General features: G+C 34.0%; 4 protein-coding genes across 9 annotated transcripts; 3 read left to right on the top strand and 1 right to left on the bottom strand.

The window, feature by feature from the left end:
- The first annotated feature begins 4 nt into the window (after nt 1–4).
- LOC114190090 lies at nt 5–2,579 on the top strand. Of its 3 annotated transcripts, none has more exons than XM_028078854.1 (7): nt 5–92; nt 235–294; nt 679–837; nt 924–976; nt 1,204–1,253; nt 2,002–2,150; nt 2,245–2,579. In XM_028078854.1, exons 3-7 carry the CDS (start codon nt 824–826, stop codon nt 2,441–2,443), a joined length of 465 nt encoding a protein of 154 aa, XP_027934655.1. In that variant the 5' UTR covers nt 5–92; nt 235–294; nt 679–823; the 3' UTR covers nt 2,444–2,579. The 3 variants fall into 3 exon arrangements, with proteins under 3 accessions (XP_027934655.1, XP_027934654.1, XP_027934656.1); XM_028078853.1 differs by having other exon boundaries at nt 19–92; nt 693–837; XM_028078855.1 differs by having other exon boundaries at nt 58–92; nt 697–837.
- Nucleotides 2,580–3,963: 1,384 nt separating this feature from the next.
- Nucleotides 3,964–6,416, bottom strand: LOC114190229 (stress enhanced protein 1, chloroplastic). The gene is made up of 4 exons (XM_028079027.1): nt 6,197–6,416; nt 6,012–6,113; nt 4,854–5,029; nt 3,964–4,340 (listed from the first exon to the last, which is right to left on the bottom strand). Exons 1-4 carry the CDS (start codon nt 6,240–6,242, stop codon nt 4,236–4,238), a joined length of 429 nt encoding a protein of 142 aa, XP_027934828.1. The 5' UTR covers nt 6,243–6,416; the 3' UTR covers nt 3,964–4,235.
- Nucleotides 6,417–7,703: 1,287 nt separating this feature from the next.
- Nucleotides 7,704–13,590, top strand: LOC114192076 (sodium/proton antiporter 2-like). 3 transcript variants are annotated; one of them, XR_003606059.1, is made up of 11 exons: nt 7,704–8,067; nt 8,470–8,646; nt 8,780–8,908; nt 9,964–10,140; nt 10,662–10,768; nt 11,297–11,417; nt 11,572–11,633; nt 11,730–12,032; nt 12,557–12,851; nt 12,952–13,175; nt 13,328–13,590. XR_003606059.1 is itself a non-coding variant. In XM_028081650.1 (10 exons), the coding sequence occupies exons 1-10, from the start codon at nt 7,828–7,830 to the stop codon at nt 13,066–13,068; spliced, it is 1,728 nt and encodes a 575-aa protein (XP_027937451.1). In that variant the 5' UTR covers nt 7,704–7,827; the 3' UTR covers nt 13,069–13,590. The 3 variants fall into 3 exon arrangements, 1 of the variants encoding a protein (XP_027937451.1); XR_003606058.1 differs by having other exon boundaries at nt 13,293–13,590; XM_028081650.1 differs by having other exon boundaries at nt 12,952–13,590.
- Nucleotides 13,591–15,382: 1,792 nt separating this feature from the next.
- On the top strand, nt 15,383–20,792 carry LOC114190476 (triacylglycerol lipase 1). 2 transcript variants are annotated; one of them, XM_028079373.1, is made up of 9 exons: nt 15,383–15,644; nt 15,774–15,893; nt 16,582–16,722; nt 17,038–17,148; nt 17,238–17,381; nt 17,453–17,493; nt 17,589–17,665; nt 19,292–19,387; nt 20,296–20,792. In XM_028079373.1, exons 1-9 carry the CDS (start codon nt 15,474–15,476, stop codon nt 20,616–20,618), a joined length of 1,224 nt encoding a protein of 407 aa, XP_027935174.1. In that variant the 5' UTR covers nt 15,383–15,473; the 3' UTR covers nt 20,619–20,792. The 2 variants fall into 2 exon arrangements, with proteins under 2 accessions (XP_027935174.1, XP_027935175.1); XM_028079374.1 differs by lacking the exon at nt 19,292–19,387.
- The last annotated feature ends 1,607 nt before the right edge of the window (nt 20,793–22,399 follow it).

Genomic DNA, 22,399 nt, shown 5'->3' with positions numbered 1-22,399 from the left:
AAAAGTGAAAAGAAAGAAAAGAAAGGTTTATATATTTGGGATTCTGTGGTTTACCTAACAGACGCCGCATCTCCTTCGACCCAGATACAAAAGTATGCTTCTTCTTTCTAGTGTAAAAATTATTTTTGATGCAATCTTTCTAAGAAAACTCTGAATTCTGTATCAGTTTTCTTTCTTTACAATATCAGATTGATAAATGAATGTTTCACTCTTCTCTACTTTTGTTATCCACAGTTGCCCTTCCTTTGGTGCAGACTAAGAGAACAAAGAAGACAGGCATTGTCGTGAAATATTGTAAGTTTTGTAGTTTTGTAATCAATTTGTTAAAGGATTTTGTGTCCCTGGACGGATTAACCTTTTCGTGATAATGGTATTAAGCCTTGCAACGAATCCTTACCGGCATCTGAAGGAAGGGTATTTGTTAAAGGATCTTGTGTCCTTGTACGAACTGTTAATCTTTTTGTATTTCCAAATCACATTTCAATTAAACAATAGTTAAGCATCACGGAATAATAATGGTACTGTGTTGGATTCATCAAATTGGTGTAAGCACTAATAGGATGTATATGTAAATATCCTGGACTTTATATAAAGGGTTTGCTGTTGATTATGCATATTTTGTTCAAAGATTTTAATGTATACTTGGGACAGTCTTGCTAAAGTAATTGCTATTTGGAGTGCATTTTGCATAGGTAGTGAGATCATTTGGGGCCGTTAGCTGAAAGTTGAGTCGAGATCATTGTCTGTGGAGAGATACCCAAAACACTAAAACCACATCGTCTGTTCTGTCTCTGTTCCTGTTCCTCTTCAGATTTTGCAGCAAATGGGCAAGAAAAAGTTAATGCCTTTCCTCTTCGTACCTTTCTTCCACTTCCCATTTCTTTTTTAGTTTCAGTTTCTAATCACTGTTTTCACATGTACAGGTCTGACTCAAAGTCCGGCCTCAGGTTCCAGAAGAAGATCCAATTTTATTCCAGTATGTTTCCGGATTAATTTCTGAATGTTTTTTCTACTTTTTTTTTTTAACAATACAGCAAAACTATTTAATAAGTTTATTGAGAAAATTAAATAAAATGTTGGATATTGTTCTATCTGTTTGTTTGTGTTTAACTGTAAAGTTTTATTGAGTGGTGGTTTGGTATTACGTGTCAATTTCTGTTCTAAGTTTCAACCCTTCTGATCAAATTTCTTTTGTTATTGCAGAGGTGAAAGCTGTTGTCTCCGTGAGGGCCCCCCTAAAGTCTATTTTGAGGGTGAGAATTTTATTTCAACTCTATTCTTACTGGTCTCAAGATGGATTGATTGAACTGTGGAAGGACTTTATCATTTTTATTGGTTTTAATGTATTGTGTTGGACAAATACCTGGGCACTCTTTCCTCTCTCTCACACTCATAATTAAGCATTCTTTCGATTTTGCTGAAAGAAATATTCAGAGGATGTCAAAATATTGTTTGGTGTGCAATTAACACCCATGTGATTTGACAAGAAGTCACAGAACTCAAATAACACTTTCAGGAGTTCCATTCGTTGCTTGCCATGTTGATTCAAATAAAAAATGATGAAATAGGAGAGAACTATATGTGTTGCTAAGAGTGTAATGGAAACCAACCGAGTATCAACTAATATAACTAACAATCAGTAACAGGAGTTTCTGAATTTCATTTTTTAAACATCATTTGTACTCTTTGAAAGTATGTGGTGATAATGTTGTTTACAAGGCACTGGATGCATTGGTTACCTGTCTAATATTGATTTACAAAGCACTTTTTATATTTGACATGAATGGAATTTTATAATATAATAATTTTTATGTTTTCTCTCTTAATAAACTATCTTTTGTGAACTATCTTGAACTAGTGATTCATCTCTTATGTCCTGGAGATACGATTGCTGTGCTGTTGTACTAACTGAATCATGTTCTTTTGGAGATACATGCTCCAGCACTTTTATCGATTTTATTAGTATTGTTGATTTTATGAAATGTTGTTGTCTTCTATCAGAAAAAGAGCAAAGTACAAAGACGGCAAAAGAAATTGGAGGCATATAACCTATCTTCACTTTTAGAGGCCCTTCCTGAGGTGAAACCATCAAAGAAAACAGGTCATGAGAATGACTCGAAACTTAATTGTAAATCAAGGCAGACGTTGGTGTGAGTGTTTCTCATTGTTATTTAAATATTGCATTGCCAACTTCTCATCTGATATGTATAATTGTATTTGTAACCCATTGTGCTTGCTCATTAGGTTGAGGGAAAGAGATCGATTTTCTGCTGTTTTTAAGGATCCTAACTTTCAAGCAGATCCCCTGTCATCCATTCAGCATTATTTACAGAAGACACAACCAGTTGTAGAGGAACAGCCTAAGAAAAAAGCGAACAAAAATGGATCCAGAAAGAAGAATAAATCAAAGGCTCTGACTGGACTACAATCTATGGAAATTTAGTCATTGTGTGGCTCCTATAGTTATCTGTTTTTTTGGAAGGTCTTTTCATAATCATATTACTTATGTGAAACGTTAGGTACTCGAATTATGAATAAAAAATCAATGGCTATTGTGATTAGTCACTATTTTGATATTAGTGTTGGGAGATATTGGAGAGATTTGGGACATATAACTTATAACCAAATTTATATAATGAATCATGACATTCTTCAATCTAAAATAGTAAAATAGGCTTTAGGTCTTTTCTCTGAATATGTCATCCTTCTTTTGTAATATTTAATATATGACTTTAACTTATAATAAACTTCTTTTCAATTGCGAATCCTTTTCACATTGTTTGTACTCTTGCTTGACTAGAAACATTCTTCACCCAATCCATTTTAGGACTCATGAGTTGGTAACCAAAATCAACTACTCTCATATTCATTCATTCATTGATTTTTTTTTTTTTTTATGAGAAATTGTATGCGTAGAAGGCATGCATTGCTTATATGAAAATTAATGTATTTATATAACATGAGTAAAATAGAAAGATGTATCAAAAGTTATCAGATAATAACTAATAAAAATAATGCTAAAATGACAGACTTATTTTTTATTCCTAACAATTAACATAACTTTTATTTAACGCAAAATAACAAACAAATATAATATACTTTGGATGTTAATTAGTTTTAACAATTATATATTCAACACTCTTTGATTTTGGAACCATAAACTTTTAAGTTTTTGTCTCAGGTATTTGGATTTAGCTTTTAGAAGTACTTTGGTTAAAATGTTAGTACTTTGATTATTTATTTTGCAGTATAGTAATTTCACTTCCTTTTGAAATTTTCTTAGGACAAAAATTCTATCTTAAAATGTTTAATTTTTTCATGAAATACCGGATAATTGAAAATTGAAATTCCAGTTTTATTATTCAAAAAGTCTGATTCACATGAAACTTCCTACATACATAATTTTTGTTATGAACATTGAAGCTTCTTAAAAGGAAGAGAAGAACTGTTTCAAATTGAGATTGGGACTATAGTTCGATAACTGATGCATCTAACGTTTCAAATCCATTTTTTCGCCACCGCCTTTGACTATTGATGATTTTAAAAATTGTTCAGAAATTTGTTTGTTTAAAACTATGAAGGCCATCTGTGGGTGGGAGTTAATCATGTGCATAACTGTACTTAACATTTGTTAAAGGAAATATGACCAGGATTATGTCAGACTTCCTTGTTCAAAATGTTGTTCAATAGTCAATCAATTCAATGCTCCGTTTCTATATTCTTTACTCAGCAAATTAAAACCTGATCCATCACAGAACACATTATCACTGGTATTCAATGTCATGGAAGTCTAAAAGAGACCCAGCTATCTTTCCCACTTCCTCTTTTTCTAAATCAGATATTTGACAGCTTTGTTTTCCTCACTTTTAGGTTCCACGAACTTGTTTTCATCCCTGAGATGAATGAAGACCTACTAAATCCTCCATTCACACTGGTGTAAGAACCTCTTTGCCAGTCGGGATATGTTCTTACCAAGGAACTGTGCAAGTAAAGTGGACCTGAAGAAAGTAAATTTTTAGGTACAATCAATACTTTGATCTATATGGTGAGAAAGTTCATCTGATAGACACATCTAAGTGGATTGTCATACTTTGACAGTTGTGACTTTTCAGGCTTCAATGCCAATTAATTTTTTCATCAAATAGTACAGAAAAGAATGATGAAATTTTATCTCCAACAACCGAAACCTCTGAGCTTCAGAATTTACAACAAGCACAACGAGTCTAAATATGTGATCAATTCTTTGAGGCTGACTGGAAGATAAAAACTGCTGTCAAGACACCCACAAGTGCTGTTACTGCGAGGGCAACTGTAGGAAGGGGAGTTGCTAGTCCAAAGTTCTGCAAAATTGAGGTACAAAAGTACTTTATTCTTTTGCAACAGATATGTCATAACATTATTCTAAAATCTGTGAAGGGGAGGTACAAAGAGGAGTAAACTTATCTAAGTTTTCAGTCAGTTGCACTCACTTTGAAGCTCAAAACTTTAAATAATTCTATTTAGTTTAAGATTAATCAGAAATGTAAGTGAACTCATAACCATGATTGTGAGCTTTTAAAACATCATAAACTGTTGACAGCATTAGATTATTAATTTATTGACAAAAACTTCAGCTGAATTTACTGGATTTCATAAACACAATAAACGTAGAGAAACAGAGAGAAAAACAAGCATATTAATGTTAGAACATCAAAGTAAACTTTTGACTGGTGTGGAGGTTTTACAAAGGGTTAATCATTTGATGAAAATGATAAATTGGATCATGGCTCAAAGATGCAGACAAGTGCTAGCGGTCCAAGTCATGCCTGAAGTAATAATTCACTAGTTACTACATAGTATATACTGTATCATACCTCTAGGAGTCCTTTCCCAGTGGAAATTTCAACAGTGATGGCTACTGCAAAGCCAACCATGGCCAGCCGGCCTAGCCACACATCCAAACTGTTCCCTTGTTGGGTGCTTTGCTCACATCTTATTGAAACAGGCATTGCTTTGCATGTGGATTTCCTTCCATGATTTCTTCGAATCACTAGAGGCAAGTCAAACAATACTTAGCTGTGTAATCACTAGAGGCAAGTCAAACAATACTTAGCTGTGTAATAACTTAATAAGGACCTTATTTTATTTCAACATTAATTTAGTTTCATTCTCCCCTCAAACCCATAAATGAAGAAAATAACATCATTTGCGTCATAAACACATGGATGAAACTACAAATCCAAGCTTCTAGTTTTAAAAGAGTTTTAGGGCAATCTAAGAACTGACCAGAAGAAACTGGCAAAACCAAAAAGAAAAGAAAGGCAACAATCCTCAATGAATGAATCAACTTCACATAACATTTGTACCACTACCATCTTTTACATCTGCTGCAAATAAGCTAGTTCACAGGCTTAACTCATACAGTCTATCTAAAATAAGAAGCTTTACAAATGTGCAACTTTGCAAGTTTATAACAAATAAAAAAACAAAAAAAATAAAAAGCAAGAGTTTTAGATATCATTTGTGCATTAGCATTACCATCTTTCACTGTTGCCTCAAATTAGCTATTTCACAGGCTTAACTAACGCAGTCTCCAAAATATAGAAATTACAAGATTTCGCAGTAGAACTCAACGGCTAAAATTAAGTCTAGGGTCAAAAGATATGTTAAATAACAAAGGAAGCCGTGGCCTATAGTAACCCTCCTACTGCAAAAATTTAAGAGTAATTTTTCGTCAATTCGAAGCCCGCATAATATGAAATTCCAAGATAGACTACCCCACAAAGAGTTCTAATTTATCCTGAATCCCAACAAACTGATGCAAAACAAATATCCTTTGGTTGGAATAACATCTGAAAAAAGAAAGAAGGAAGAAGCAAAGATCGCCAAGTTACCAGAGCATTCAATTTTGAAGTCAAGGGAAGTAATTATTGTTAAGGGATTCCAGTGACAGTGGCATAATTGAATGCAGTTTTCACATTATAAAGTAAACAAATATGATAAGGAGAAACCACGGGAAGTAGAACACTTACACAGTGGGGAACCAGCGATGAATGATGCTCGAGTTATAATCAAATTCCTATGAGGAAAGTGAGCGGTGGGAGAGTATTTTGGAGCAGTGAAAACACATGCATCTGCGACACATTTTAACCGAGTGTTAGAGATTGAACTTGATACTGCTTCTGATTAAAGGAAAAAGTGATGAGAGAGAGATTACCACGAACAGAGAGAGAAAGAGTAGCAGAGGGTTGAACAAGTGCCATGGTGGTGAATTGCAACTATCTCAATTGTGCGGTGCCTACGAATTTTGCAGTTTAATGTTTATCTCTTGCTTTTGTTGAAGCTGTGTCAGTGGCTCATACTTGTTCCACACCATAACCATTCATTCACGCTCCTTTAAGTCCCACGTGGCCTCTTTAATGATTTTCTTTTACTTGTTAACACCACGGTGTGTATATATATATATATATATATATATATATATATATATATATATATATATATATATATATATATATATATATATATATATATATATATATATATATATATATATATAATAGAATTTTGATTTACACATTTTCTTACAATTTTAATTTTATAATTCTTTTACATTGTTTAGTTGTTTTTAATTTCAAAATACAAATAAATTTATAAATTTTATATCCTAATAAAATAACTACTCTTAATAAATAATGATTACCTTGATAAAAATTACAAAATGTTTCCGTTATGCAATTATAGTATTATAAAAATTAATAAAATAATATTTTTCTGTAGATATTTTTTGTAAATTTAATATAATTTTTAATAATATTTTTTCATTTTAATTATTAAATTGATAATCATATTTTTATTATTATTTATTATTGTTAAAAAAATAGACACAAATTATCACACCATATATATATATATATATATATATATATATATATATATGAAAATGTAAAGGTGAATTTTAAAATATTTAAAAATGCATTAATTAAAAAATTAATTCGAATAATAAAATGTAAAGAAGATATTTCTTTTTTTCTAAATGTCACGTTTTTATGTAAAAGAGCTAAAAAGAGTATATTCATAATTGTTTCTCTTAAATTGTAAATTTTTATATAAACTCATTTTCTTTTTATTAGTGAACGTACATGTGCGATAGTATCTGTGTATCCGAATCTTTTAATTTTATAAGATTGATAATATTTATTTTTAAAAATATATAATAAATTTTAAAATAATTGTTAAATAAAATAACTATTTAAAAAGATTTTTAGAATAACAGTCATAATAAAAAAAATTAAAAAAAATATTACAGAAAAAATAATTATAAAATAATAATTAAGGATAAAATTAAAAAATAAAAAATATTCACAAAATAAAGAATTTCCTTTGTATACTTATATATGATATATTATTGGTAGCAGAGTTTTGATTTTTTAAGTAGTGTTATCGATTTGAATATGGAAAATACATAATAGAAGAAAGGAGATAAACTTTTTGATATTAAAAGTTGGTAATTAACAATAATTTACGTCATTACAACATGTGTAAACGTAAAAATTGTAATTTTTGAAATTTAAAAATTAATATCAGGCATTGCGACCGAGCAATGCTAATCCACATAGAGCATGTCAAAATCATGGTTCTCGTTCTTGGAATAAAAAAAGTTACAAACAATTTGAAGTTTTTGTTCTTGGAATAAAAAAAGGTTACAAGCAATTTGAAGTAAAAACAAAACATAATCAGGTAATAATGTTATTTTTGGTACTCATGAAACTCCATAGACCCACCCACACCCTGTTGCCTTGTAATCTCATTTTTTGAGGAGAACACCCATTTGGTTGTGTTGCTCGAATGACGACGTTTTCAATTGGGACACACTTGTCCCTGTTCCAGCATTTGCGCAACTCCAAACTTCCCCTCCATGGTCTGTGCACCGTTGAACCTCCACCCTTCTTTGGCTCCTCTTCTTGCAGAACCAGATTCACGGGTCCAATTCCCACGTTGCTCCGTCGCAATGTATTGGCACGTGCTGAAGATAAGGCCAGAGACCCTACATCTTCGCTTCAGACTCAACAAAGTTCACAGTCACAGGTTCTGGCTTCTTTTTCTGTATGACCGAGTAACCAAGTTTCTAGCAATACCCTTTTAGTTGCTGTTTTTATAGTTTACGATATTGGGTATTTGATGCTGGGGTGCATAGTCTGGGTTAAGGGTTCCTCACTTTTACATGAAAGATCGAAATTTTCTGTAGATTGATTGAATATTCAATTCCAACAGTCTTTATTTAGAATCAGTTCTGTTTCATGCAATGACTTTTTTTTATTAAGGAGATAGCTTCACCACTGTAGTGTTTAATGGATTGACCAAATCTTTCAAAAACTAAAAAATAAAAATGGTGGTGGGTTGAACTTTAGTTCTGATACAAGATTAGAGAAACTTCTTGTTGCATGTTAATAATGGTCACACTTCTCTTCACTTTAAAAACGGTATCAGAACTTGACACCGGAATCTGGAAATTGCGATCCCCTCTGTTCACTCGATGAAACAAGCTCACAAGAGTTTGAAGAACGCTACCAGTCTAAGACTGATTCGCTCAAAGCTGTAGCAATATTAGCAGCTGCTGCAACTGGAGCAGTGGCAATTAACCATTCTTGGGTGGCCACCAATCAGGTTCATCAATATCCTCTCTTGGTCTATCCTAATTTTTATGCTGCTCATTTCACAACGAAGTACACGCTTTTGGGAATACATTTCTATATATGCATATTATAATAGTTATTCGTTTTTTGACATTGGTCTGCAGGATCTTGCTATGGCTTTGCTATTTGTACTAGGTTATGCAGGGATCATTTTTGAAGAATCTCTAGCCTTCAATAAAAGTGGCGTGGGACTGTTGATGGCTGTAAGCTTATGGGTGATACGGAGTCTAGGGGTAAATGCCCACATTCTTTTGTTTTTACTTTTGAGTTAGTCTGGATTTAATGTGTCCATTGTCATGCTTTTTAGATTTAGATCGCTGTTTGTTTCATCATGTGTAGAACACTGAACAGTGTGAATTCACTTGGTGCATCTACTCCCGCATATGCATGTGTAAATAACAATTGAAAAAAGATGCTCAAGTGTCTGGTCCATATACCCATACACACTTTTTTCCTTAGTGATTTAGTGTTTATTTAGTCATCTCTGGAAAAGATAAGGAGGCACTTACAAGGATTAGAACAAGGACAATTTCTATGCATGTGGCACCAGTACCATTATGTTCAAAAGTATGACCCTTCCATATCCCGCCTTTATGTAGAAGCACAGTTTCAATGGTGAACTATAGGATGTTATGTTTTCAAAATGCTTTTGAACCTAAATTGCTTTTCTCATCTCATCCAGTATATTTTGATGCAAAGATAAGGAGTTGCTCTCCTCCATCCCCTAACCTTAGCAATAATTTTAAGCTACAATTTGGTAAATGGGGGCAATCTCCCTCTTCCCTTAACTTTTCACATGTCAAAAAAGGGTCTAACTTTGGTTATCCAAATACAACAGTCCATGGAAAAATTATAACACTCAGTTGGACTTCCTTGCCTAAGGAATGTAAGTTGGTTTGATTCAAACTACACATTAGATTTTACCTTGAAGTTTTTTCATATGGGGATTACTTTGTGTTGGTAGCTATTGATGCACATAATATGTTGTAGAAAAATGTAATTTCCAGACCCTATAGTTGCTCTCTCCTTAGTGACAGTATCCCATAATACGACCACTTAATAAATGATAGTTTGCCCCTTGATCTCTTAGCTATAGACACTTGTGACTTGAAAAATATTTGCAGGCCCCAATTATATCCCAATACCCTTTCACTTGTTGAACTTCAACATGTCTAGTCCCTGGTCTGTTTATATGTTTTTAAGTCGGTTTTTATCTTCCTCTTTCTTTCTTTCTTTCAATCGGACTTTCCACTGCTATTTTCTATTTAATTGTATGGATTGTTTATAGGCTCCTTCAACTGATATAGCTGTTTCAGAGCTTACACATGCATCTGCGGAAGTCAGTGAAATAGTATTTTTCTTGCTTGGTGCAATGACCATTGTTGAGATTGTTGATTCTCATCAAGGATTTAAGCTGGTTACTGACAATATAACAACCCGAAATCCACGCCTCCTCCTCTGGGTGGTAAGTTCTTTCGCTACTTTGTGCCTGCATGGCCAACCCTACTAAAAAAGCTTCCTACAGATTCTTTGCAAATTGAGAGTTCTTGGAAATATGATTACGTTAGTTGTTGAACACTACAGTTTGTGGTCAAATTTGGATGATACACACAGCAGGAAAGGACTCAGATTGAAGAGCTCCTTTTCGTAGAAAGATGCTGTACCAATTAGGCTGCACAATATCAACAATTTTTCAAATTTTGATCCTTATAAATGTTGGCATTTTAAGAGAATAAAAGACATCACAAACAAAAAATTACCAAAGGCTTGGTGCACGTTTGCTGCTCGATTGCTTTTGGAAAATAATTGTTCGTTTAAAGTTCTCAAAATTTTATTAAAAACCAATTATTTTTAAAATAAACTGAACCAGACAAGCTCCAAATCCCCCTGCCCCTTCCCCAACTCTAAGTTCTAAATCTTCTGTATTTGTATATCTAACTATTCTGTCTCAACAATGGAAGTTGACACATTAAGTTCAATTTGCAGATTGGATTTGTTACGTTTTTTCTCAGTGCAGTTCTAGACAACCTTACATCCACCATAGTTATGGTTTCCCTATTGCGGAAATTAGTACCTCCATCTGAATATAGAAAGTAAGTGTCTGTTATGTTGTTAACTTCTAGTGTAATGTTTAAGCCATGTGGTGAAGTATTAAACGTGACCATATTTTCTAAAATACCACAGTATTAATAGACTGGGAAGGTTCATCATGCATTGCCTAAGGTTTCATTTCAATCACTAGATTTATAAGCTTGACAGCTCTGCACCTTCCTGGGGAATTTTATACTACAGCACTTTTTTTTTTCCATTCTCTTAAAAATTCTCAATTCTCATTTGAGGAATCTGGACAATTTTTCATCGTGAAACTAATCTTAAGCTTTTTACTTTATTAGTTCCTGCTAGTGCTTGTGGTTTATAGATGATATGAAATGGTGTTAGCCTTATATAAATTTGCAATATGTATTTAGTGATATTTTAGAAGAAGAAAAGTTTTTGAGGGCATAAGGTTTAGAGAGTGAATGAATCTTCTAAGTTTGCAATTTGTAGAATTTTCCAACTATTCCGTGGTTTGGCTACACTTTATCAAATCATCAAGCTGTTGATTTGGATTCTGTTGACAGGATTCTTGGAGCTGTTGTTGTAATAGCAGCAAATGCTGGGGGTGCATGGACTCCTATCGGTGATGTTACAACTACTATGCTGTGGATACATGGCCAAATATCTACAGTTCAAACAGTGAAGGTTATCTGTTGGATATTTTTTCCCGTGTGATTTTTTGTATGCATGGCCAACTATCTACAGCCAAATATTTCCGTGAAACTGCACAATAAATTTATGCTATATGAAATTTGTACTAATAAGTAATATCTTCTGAAATATTCTTTGGTTATTGTAGGGTTTATTTGTGCCTTCAGCCGTTTCTCTGGCTGTTCCACTGGCTCTAATGTCTCTGACTAGGTACTCTATTTACACAACAAAAGTCAGCCATAAAGGTTGATTATTTTGAATAGTGAGATTTAGCTCTGACATGTTAGTTTTTCTTCTTCTGCTCAGCGAAGTTAACGGGAAGGGACAAAATTCTCCCAATGTCTTGGCATCTGAACAAATGGCTCCTCGAGGACAGCTTGTTTTCTCAGTGGGTTTAGGAGCTTTGGTTTTTGTCCCAGTCTTCAAGGCTCTAACAGGTTTACCTCCTTACATGGGAATGCTGCTGGGACTCGGTGTGCTTTGGATCCTCACAGATGCAATCCATTACGGTGAATCTGAAAGGCAGAAGCTAAAAGTACCACAGGCTCTCTCAAGGATAGACACACAAGGAATACTATTCTTCCTGGGAATTCTATTATCCGTTAGCAGGTAATGTGGAAATGTATGTTAATTTTTCTGCTGGGGTGAGTTTTGCACTATTTCCCAGTGTTCAAGCATATAAATCAACGAGAAAATGTCAGCAATATGTCATTGTCCCTTTCAATAGAGGAGGACTTTCTGTGACTCTGGATAAACTTATCCAGAAAGTAGAAAAAAATAAAATAAGCTTCTCCCTTAAACTAATTTATGAAAGCTATCCAATTTATCCTTTTCAAAAACTGATTTTAACTTGTAAAAGATAAGCTTGTTTACCTTTTTTATTCTTATTTGCTTCTTATACAAGTGTTTACAGAAAACTTAAAACTTTGATACCCTAAAAATTTAGTTGGCCTTCCCAACAGTAGTCTTTCTGGAAATATGATATATTACCCGGTTTACCTTCTATTATTATGAAATAGAAAGATCTTTTATTTTTTCCGTATGAACTGTGATTACCTAACATCATGAAATTTCCAATATATTAAGGTTAACTGGTTTTATTTTACCAATTTTACCCGTCTCGTGTTTGGCAGCCTGGAGGCAGCAGGGATTCTTCGAGAAATAGCAAACTACCTTGATGCACATGTTGCTAGCAGTGAACTGATTGCAAGTTCTATTGGTGTCATATCTGCAGTAATAGACAATGTTCCATTGGTTGCTGCAACAATGGGAATGTATGATGTCGTTTCTTTCCCTCAAGATTCTGAGTTCTGGCAATTGATTGCATTTTGTGCCGGAACCGGGGGTTCCATGTTAATTATTGGCTCAGCTGCTGGAGTTGCATTCATGGGGATGGAAAAGGTGGACTTCTTTTGGTACTTACGAAAGGTATTTCCTTCTGTACACATCAGACATCATGATAATTTGACATGATAAAATGTTTGTGTGTAGTTCATAACAGAAGTCATTTATCTCCTTTTTTTTGCAGATTAGTGGCTTTGCTTTTGCAGGTTATGCTGCTGGTATTGTTGCCTATCTAGCACTTCATCAACTCAACATCTCCCTACCAACTCTAGCAGAGGTTCCTTTCCTCTCTGGTTCATAAATAAAAAAGTTCAGAACTCATTTGATTCGGTTTTCATGGCATCAAAAGCAACATTTCCAAAACTAAGATCTTGGTAGACAAGAAGTTATTTAGAGGGAGCATATCAGGTAACTCTAGAGGAAATAAAAACAGCTAATCGTAGTTGATTGAATTTCATTGTTTAGATAAATTTTGCTTAAACTTTCATGCTCTTGATGCATCATGTATGTATATATTTTGTTTAGGACCCTCAAGTACCTTAAAATGTATACATCACCAGGATTCAACATATGGTTCGGTAAACCTCATATTACCAAACACAAATAGTTTGTATTTTCTTGGAGACAAGTTTTGGTGCAATAACCAGATAGCTGCTGTCCTGTGTTCCGGAGGTCACATCTTCAAATATTGAAATTTTTTAAAATTTAATGTGGATGTTCAGTTACCTCCAAGATTGTATATTGTTTAAAATTTAATGTGGATGTTCTAAATGTGTATCCATATAAAGGATCAATAACTGATTTGATCATTTGGCTAGTTAAATATTTTGATTTTCAATATCTGAATTTTAAAATGATGCTGTATAGAATTTTTAATAAATAATTATTTAATATAATTGAAAATCATCCAGGTACATAATTATTGATCAATAATTTTCAGCAATTTGTTTGTAATTATTGATCAATAGTCCGCATTAGCTAGCTTCTTATAATTTTATTCTAAAAAGACAACTCAGATAAGTTGAAGAAAGATTACATCACTTATGTAATGTAATGTTTAAAGAGAAAAATGATTGAAAACAATAAAAATAAATAAATTAAAACTATTGTTTCTTATACGGGAATGGTGAAAGCTTAATAATGTTTTCTAGATTTTTTTTAGTATCTTCACAATTTTTTTATGGAAAAGGTGAATTTATTTAAGTTAAAAAAAATATTAATAGAGTAAATATCACATTAATTTTAATATGATAAAAAATTAACATTTATAATAAATATACCAAATTATCATTTATTTCTAAAAAAGTAATATAAATATTATTAATTATTTAACATCAATGAAACAAAATTTATGCTCTTAATTTGTACAATTCCATGAAAAATATTTCTCTTTCACCCCAACGGATCCTGAATATCAGTGTGTTCCCTCATAGAACATATTTTTGCTCACCCAAACAAATGAGACCGAGAAAAAGAAGAAAATAAATATTTTAATTTTATTATTCTAAAATAAATAAAAAGAGGATCTAATTTTTTTTTCTGAAGCGGGTCCACAAGTAAAACACATGGACCAATAAAAGAGAGTCCTTTATATACACTTAACTTAACAGTTGGTAGAATACACAGAGTAATAGACTTCACTTATTGACGCTTAATAATTCATTATAATATGAATAAATGAAGACAAATATGATTTTGATAACATATTTAATCCTTCTCCACTGCCTTCAAGTGCGCGTGGGTTATGGTCCAACCTTTCTCAGACATTTACATAACTGGTAAACGGTAATTTTGTTGGGTGCCCAAAACCATTTTTTATAAGTACATTTTTTCAATTCCATGAAACTTCCCTTATCAATATGCTTCCACAATTGCAACAAAAATACATCCAACAAACGGAAACTCACAGCACCTAATTTGTTATCTCTTCAGTTGTATTTTTTGGAATATACCAAAATTCTTAGAGATGTAAGTATTTTTTTTTTAGTTTTACCAATTTAAACTATTAGGCTAAAAAATAATGTTTTCAAAAAATGAAGAAATTAAACTGAATATATTTTAAAGGGTTAAATATATTTTTAGTCCCTCAAGTTTAAGTGAATTTTGAAATTAGTCTCTCTTTAAAATTTTATATAAATTTAGTCATTTATCTTTAAAAATGCGTGAATTTAATCATTCTTACCAAATTTTATGAAGTTTATTTGACATTTTAAACGCATTTTGTGATAATATTTGAGTTAACATTGAAGCAAAAATGTTTCAAACTGTGTAAATAATTCAAATACTATCATGAAATGCGCTTAAAATGTCATATAAATTTAATAAAATTTGACTAAAAAAACTAAATTCACACATTTTTAAATATAAAAGATTAAATTGATCAAAATTTTTGATAAGGGACTAATTTCAAGAAAAAAAATATATTTAACCCTAATTTAAATATAAACACGATATTTTACCTGTATCAAAATAATCCGAGAAATTGATGATACGTTACCCCTGTGGCACGTATCAATGAGACAGAATAATAAACAGTTATAGTTATGAGTTGAGAGCTGCGATGTTTCTTACAGTTTTACCTGCAAAAGTTCTGAGAAAAACGCGCTGGGAGAGGCGCGTGGCGGATTATGAATGGTCGAACCTGGAAGCAATATATGAGTGAGAGTTGCAGCAGAGCAGAGGATCACAGGTGGATGCATTTGGGGGATGATGGGGATTCAGAGGTTCTTCCCCACTCTCGCCATAACACTCTCCATACTCTTCGGAAACGGAAACCACGTTCTCAGCTTCGACGGCGGTGGTAGCCACCAAAAACAGCAACCCACGCTGTGCCAAGAGCTCATTATTCCCTCCGGTTACCCCTGTTCCGAATATACGGTACCTACAATCTTTCTCTTCTGAATAAACTTCTTCTGACCTTTCAATCGTGATAGCGTATTCGTTTTCTCTATTCATTTAATCTGAAAATTGAATGACCAACTCCTTTGTTTGTTTTGTTACTCTCAGACTCAAACGAAGGACGGTTTCTTGTTAGGTCTTCAGCGCGTCTCTTCTTCTTCTTCTCTTCGTCTTGGGAACCGTGGAGAACGAGGTCCTCCGGTTCTGCTTCTGCATGGCTTATTCATGGTTGTTCACTTCCTCATTTTACTTTTCGCTTTCCACGCAATTCATGCAATAAATGCGTTGACTAAACTGCAATATGGCGCTTGCTTGCTCCCGTCGATCACATCCAATTTAATTTTCTGGTTTTTAATTTCCCCGTTCTGTTCCTCGTATTGAATCGATTGGCTTTTGACTCAAGGATTTCACGGTTTATTATAAGTCTCCACTGTTTTTTTTTTCTTTCTTTTATTGGTGAAGATCCAAACGGCTTTGTGGTTGATTTGATGTCTAGGAAGTTTCCAAATGGTATTGTAACTGCAGTTCACTTATATATTTGCACAGTTCTTGGACTGTATTTGGGATAGTTGTAAACTTTTCTTCTTTACAACCAAATTTGAAATGAATAAACCCTCAATTTAATCTCAGATTATTACCCACTCTCCTACGGGGTTCTTTAATGGTAAAAACAAAATTATGTAAGTAGTTCATTGACTCCTGGAAATCATTCTATGTAGGTTCCCAAGTATCCAAAGTTAGTAAAAATACATCAGTTCAGGAACTAAAACGATTGATGTGCAATGCTTGAGACATAACTTATATCATTATTTCCTTGAGGACTATTTAGGATATATTCAGGTCGAGACATTTGTATTCATTTTTAAGTTTTAAACTGTTTGATTGAATCTAAGCAGTGATCTGTTGATGCGATCAGGCTGGTGACGCATGGTTTCTAAACACTCCCGACCAATCACTTGGCTTCATACTTGCAGATCAAGGTTTTGATGTTTGGGTAGGAAATGTGCGTGGGACACGTTGGAGCCATGGGCATATATCTTTGTCGGAGAAGAATAAGGTGTATATTTATCTCATCCTTCGTGTTATAAAATTCATTGAGTGTCAGTTAGTTGTTTGTGATAGTTTTTTTTATTTTTTATTATTATTATTTTCATCAAATGGAGCTGATATTTTTATAAAATGTAAACTATTGGAGAATCATTAAGATGAAAGGAGAGGTACTCTTCTTTTCTCTATAGAGTAACTAAGGATGTATTTGATAAAACAGAAAATCTAGCATTGGAAGTTCGGTACTGAAATATTTAGTTTAGTTAATACATTTCACCTTGTCCGTGATGCATGACCAATTGATCTTGGGATGGTTCCTTTGTAGAAATTCTGGGATTGGAGCTGGCAGGAATTAGCCCTGTATGATGTTGCAGAAATGATCAATTACATCAATTCAGTAACAAACTCAAAGATATTTGTAGTTGGGCATTCGCAGGTACTTATTATAGTTGACATTGTCCTTTTCACTTGTTATTTAGCGGTTGCTATATAGCATACGTTTTTTATGTTTCCCATGCTTCATAGGGGACAATTATATCTTTTGCTGCCTTCACTCAACCGGAGATAGTAGAAAAGGTTGAGGCAGCAGCTCTTCTATCTCCAATATCATACTTGGATCATATCAGTGCACCCCTTGTACTTAGAATGGTTAAAATGCACCTTGATAAGGTATTTCTTGCTTTGTTCTATTAGGTTTCACTGCAGAAATGTTCCTTGACATGATTACTGTTTTTTCTCAGATGATTCTTTCCATGGGTATTCATCAACTAAACTTCAAAAGGTTTACATTTTTCTCCTTTTCTTTTGGTTGTATTCATCGATTTATTTTTAATTTAGCAAATGTTCAATTTATTATTTTTCTTATTTCACTTTCAGCGAATGGGGGGCCAATCTCTTGGTTTCCTTATGCGATACCCGCCTAAGTTGCAATAACATGCTCTCATCCATAACAGGTTCATGTCTTTCACACTGGCTCAGTCTATGATTCTTAATTTCAGAGAAGTATTTGATTCAGAGCTCACTATCTAGGCTGTGAATTTTTATGCTGAATTTAGCTGTTTGTTGAGAATGTTAATGCCTTATTCAATTATGACAACTCCACTCTATTGTGTCTTTCAGAGAGCTAAACCGTCTGTTCTATCCAAATAATATTCTCCACATCGTGGAGTTATCTATTACCATTGTCGGTGGGACGACTAAAAGTAAAATGGATTGATTTCTTTGTTTTATGTTGGATCTGTTGTCATACGTTTGTCTAGTTATCCATTAGTGGAGCTGAGTCATCTTGTCTCTCTGATTCATAAATAGACGAGTGTGTATGACATGGGAAGACAAAGACAATTGCTTTCTTTATGCATCTTGAAAGGATTTTTCTCAATCCTTTTTTCCTCCCATACCTCATTAAAGTGTCAGTACTTAGTTAAGATAAGTTGATTTGTCACAGCAAGCATGATACTTCCTATGTCCAAGTGTCAGGAACTTATAATTTGAAACATTTCCGAGTTTGCGAGGGAGTTCAACTTGGTCCAGATAAAAGATTGCAAATTTCTGAATTCGTAAACTGCCTGCCTACTCAGTTTAAAATTGATGGATCATTGAATTGGATGTTATGTGAAATCTGCATCCTCTAGTCTAGAGCATGAAGGGGGTGAGCCCTCTCTGTTAGGACAGAAGGGATGCGACGAATAGTCGGGGAGAGTTTGTCACAAGGGATCTGTTTGTTAAATAGTGGGAATGAGGATGGAAGGATTCATTCAAAGCGTATTACGAAGATTGTGTGAAAGAGGAAACTCTGTGTCGAAGGAAAACTCTTCTAAGACAATTTTTTCTCCTATTTTCATGCCATTTGTTGAATGAAGTTTGTTTCTATCAATTTCTCATCTGCTTTTCTGTTTCACAATGCTCTAAATTATTATATTTATCTAGTTTTGTCAATATTGTGTAGCAAGAGACATGCTTTGACCGAGAGTCAGGCTGTGAAAGTTTACAACTATCTAATTTTATTTTTACTAATCACAAAATTATCAGTAGGGTAATTACAAGTTGGAATTATTTAATTATTTTCATGCATGAACTTTTCATGAATTTGAATTTGTATTTCAGTGTATTGCGTTTGGATTTTGTGTGGGAATCCTTATGTGCGTTATGCCATTATCTGTTATTGAGATGCACCAAAATCATATAATCAGGATAGGGAAAGTTTTCAAGGATAAGATAGCAGAGTAAAATGACCCAATTAAGTGTCTTTATCCTATTGTTGTATCAGCTTGAAAACTATCTTCACTTCCAAATAATTCGTGCCATTGCTCTTGGTTCTCTGAATTTACCTGAAACTCGATATGGTGATTAAGCTGTTCAGATCTGGTTACATTGATGGCCTTGTGAAAGCATATTCTATCTCTATTAGAGCTAATAGATGTAGTCTGCTAACATATTAACTATTTCGTTAACTCATTTTGACCAATTTAATGAGAAGTTGCTCTTTTGGGTCATTCTACAATTTTGAATAGTTTTGCCGTGTTCTTTTCCTTTCTTTTTTGACAAATACTTCTACTCAAGACACTTTGATGAAATGACAGGAAAGAATTGTTGCTTCAACGAGTCACGTGTGGAGTTTTATCTTGAACAAGAACCTCATCCATCATCCACCAAAAACTTGAACCACCTTTTCCAGAGTATGCTTCACTATCTTCATTTGAGCCTTTAATGACATTTTCTTTGTGGCTGTCCCAATTCCCAAGTATGTGTTAATGTTGTTGCTCTTATTTATGTGTACAAGTACTTCTTATCATCAGAGATTAGCCTCTGATCCTGTCTAATAATAATCATAGTATTTGCATGATGCCAAATAGCTAAACTGGCCTTTATAGGGATGGGATACGTAATATTGGAAAATAAGTCTGAACTATGGAAAACAAGGTTTTGTTGTGTACATTAGCCAGGGAAATGAATTTGATAATTAGTCTAAAAGTCAATCATAATTTTTGTTGGTTTATTTTTTTTGTTTGATAGTATTGTTTACCTCTTCGTGAATAGTATTGATCACCTGCGTAGTACTGGGCAAAATGCATCAAAATAGTCCTTGTTCTTTACAAACTGACAAGTAGATTAGCCAGGCAAGTTCTGCTATATTTTCTCTTTTGGTTATTTATATTCCGTTACGAGCATGGGATACATGCTTATGATGTTTTTGACATTCTTAATCTTGCCAAAGACCATACCTGTACAAAAATTCCTACCGACTAGCAACTGCCATCAATTCCTTCTTAACTGGTGGTGAATCAGCAGATGAGTGCACTGAAATTCTTTTATCATATGTTTGATTTATTATGGTATCTAATAGCCCGTGGAACCGGTCCTGCTAAGTGGGAAAAAAGCTTAGGGGATGTTATTAAATATATTATGATTTCCAAGAGCATGTCGTTTGAACTTGTTAGAAATTTCTGTATTGACATTTCAAGCTTTTACCTACTTTCACCCTGGCTTTTTAATACATTTTTTTTTGTTGGTCTAGAAATGAATATTCATTTTATGTGCCATTATTCTTCTTAATGGATCTCTGATGACCTGGTTTGTTCACCAGTGATCCGCAAAGGAACCTTTTCCAAATATGATTATGGACAGCTAAAAAACATGATAGAGTACGGCAAGTTCAAACCACCAAAGTTCGACCTTAGCCGTATACCCGAATCATTGCCTCTGTGGATGGCTTACGGTGGAAACGATGCTTTAGCAGATATAGCTGATTTCCAGCACACACTCAAGGAATTGCGATCCACACCGGAGGTGATTTATCTTGAAAACTACGGTCATGTTGACTTCATTTTAAGCTTGCAAGCAAAACAAGATCTTTATGACCCTATGATTAGTTTTTTCAAGTCAACCGGAAAATTTACTAGTATGTAAAGTTTGCTTCCTTCCGGCACGATGAATGTAATACAATAGTCAGTGGGTTCATAAAGTATTAAACTTTCTGTATAGTCAAATTGTTAATATTGTGTGGGTGGAGTCCACTCCACTGCACCTGCATTTTCTGTGTAAAGAATTTACAGATCTATGAAGTTTGGCATTGCATGGTCACAATTTGTCATTGGATGTTTCCTGCATCCCATCAAATTTCTTCCAACACCCTATCAAACTGGATTTTGCTTTCCGGTATGCACTAAACTGATTCCGGAATACGGAAGACACTATCTCAAACCTATCCGGATTAAAATTTTCAGAAGTCTGTGATGGGATACAAGACAAAATTTGATGGGGTGTCGGAAGAACCACCCTTTTGCCATTTAGGTCTGCCTTCAACCCTATGGTAAAGCTAACGATATTTATCATAGCAAAGATATTAAGGTTGAAAACGTTCAATGAAAAAAGTTGAGACCAGCCAACGTGCTTATTTATAGGCTACTACTTCCAGCACCATATTCCAACATCCTATCGTTCCGGAATACATTAAAACAAATCCAGAAATTTGTTCCGATAGACAATCATCCTATTTCTAATACGGAAATAATTTCTAGGAAACTTTTGATGGGGTGCACCAAGAAATTTGATAGGGTGTAGGAAGTCCTTGCCTAAAGTATATTATAACGATTAGGAGGTTTTTGTTAGTATATTTTGTAATAAGTCAAGTATAGTTGTTAGTTGAGACAGTTGTAAATGAGTTTGTTACTTTTCAGTTTTATAACTGTAACTCTCATGTATAAATACCCTCCCTCTCTTCATCAATAATATACAGTGCCCAAATATATTGTGTATTCACACAGCTGTTCCAATAGAATTGGTATCCAGAGCCAGGTTCGTCTAGGACCTGTGAAGGTGACTTCAGAAATCACGTTTGACAGATTGCGAGAGGCAGTGGTGGTCAGACAGAGTGATTGAAGCACGAAGGAGAGTCTAAAGGTTAACAGTAGTGTCCAAGAATTCGTTTCTTGATCAAGACGGGAAAAGGGATGGCTGGAAGCGAGAGTCACATTTCCTCAATGAATTTTTTGACACTGACTGAGAAGAATTGGGATCGCTGGAGCACACAAATGCGGGTACTGTTCAAATTTCAAGATATCAGTGATGTGGTTGAAGGTGGCTGCTGGTTCAACAGATGAACAGAAAACGAGTATGAGAAAGAGGGATAACAAAGCCCTATTTATCATTCATCAGTGCGTTGATGATGTTCACTTTGAGAAGATTCAAAATGCTGTTACAGCAAAAGAAGCGTGGGACATCTTGGTGAGGAGTCACGCGGGAGGAGAAAAGATTAAAAAGGTGAAACTCCAGACACTGAGGAAGCAGTATGAGTTACTGCAGATGGAGGAAGATGATCGGATTGGTGAGTATTTCAACAAAGTACTCACCATCACGAACCAGATGAAGGGTTGCGGAGAAACCATCACTGATCTGATGATTGTGGAGAAGATCATGCGTTCATTGCCTAGGAAATTTGACTATATTGCAGTGGCAATAGAGGAATCACATGATTTAGCAGCAATGAAGGTGGAAGAACTCCAAAGTTCTTTAGAAGCGCATGAAATGAGATTGGTTAATAGAAGCCCAATCAAGAAAGCTGACCAAGCCCTGAAGGTGCATCATTTTAAGAGTGATGAAAAGAAACAGCAAAAGAAATGGAGAGGGCAACGAACCAGTGGAAATTGCAAATCTGAAAGAAGTGATTATGATAGAGGAGAGAGTGATTC

The sequence above is a fragment of the Vigna unguiculata genome, chromosome 7 (assembly GCF_004118075.2).
Source record: "Vigna unguiculata cultivar IT97K-499-35 chromosome 7, ASM411807v1, whole genome shotgun sequence".
Classification (NCBI taxonomy): Eukaryota; Viridiplantae; Streptophyta; class Magnoliopsida; order Fabales; family Fabaceae; genus Vigna; species Vigna unguiculata.
This window is presented reverse-complemented; position numbering and strand designations above follow the sequence as displayed.

Bases quoted from the DNA above. Each gene is read 5' to 3' on its own strand.
- LOC114190229 (XM_028079027.1), bottom strand. From the start codon at position 6,242: ATGGCACTTGTTCAACCCTCTGCTACTCTTTCTCTCTCTGTTCGTG. The intron at 5,030-6,011 runs GTAAGTGTTCTA...ACTTGCCTCTAG, and splicing joins CATCGCTGGTTCCCCACTGT to TGATTCGAAGAAATCATGGA. The intron at 4,341-4,853 runs GTATGATACAGT...TCAATTTTGCAG, and splicing joins CTGGGAAAGGACTCCTAGAG to AACTTTGGACTAGCAACTCC.
- LOC114190476 (XM_028079373.1), top strand. From the start codon at position 15,474: ATGATGGGGATTCAGAGGTTCTTCCCCACTCTCGCCATAACACTCTCC. The intron at 17,666-19,291 runs GTTCATGTCTTT...ATGAAATGACAG, and splicing joins CATGCTCTCATCCATAACAG to GAAAGAATTGTTGCTTCAAC. The intron at 19,388-20,295 runs GTATGCTTCACT...TTTGTTCACCAG, and splicing joins CTTGAACCACCTTTTCCAGA to TGATCCGCAAAGGAACCTTT.
- LOC114190090 (XM_028078854.1), top strand. The intron at 1,254-2,001 runs GTGAGAATTTTA...GTCTTCTATCAG, and splicing joins CCCTAAAGTCTATTTTGAGG to AAAAAGAGCAAAGTACAAAG. The intron at 2,151-2,244 runs GTGAGTGTTTCT...CTTGCTCATTAG, and splicing joins AAATCAAGGCAGACGTTGGT to GTTGAGGGAAAGAGATCGAT.
- LOC114192076 (XM_028081650.1), top strand. From the start codon at position 7,828: ATGACGACGTTTTCAATTGGGACACACTTGTCCCTGTTCCAGCATTTG. The intron at 8,909-9,963 runs GTAAATGCCCAC...GATTGTTTATAG, and splicing joins GGGTGATACGGAGTCTAGGG to GCTCCTTCAACTGATATAGC. The intron at 11,634-11,729 runs GTACTCTATTTA...TCTTCTGCTCAG, and splicing joins GCTCTAATGTCTCTGACTAG to CGAAGTTAACGGGAAGGGAC.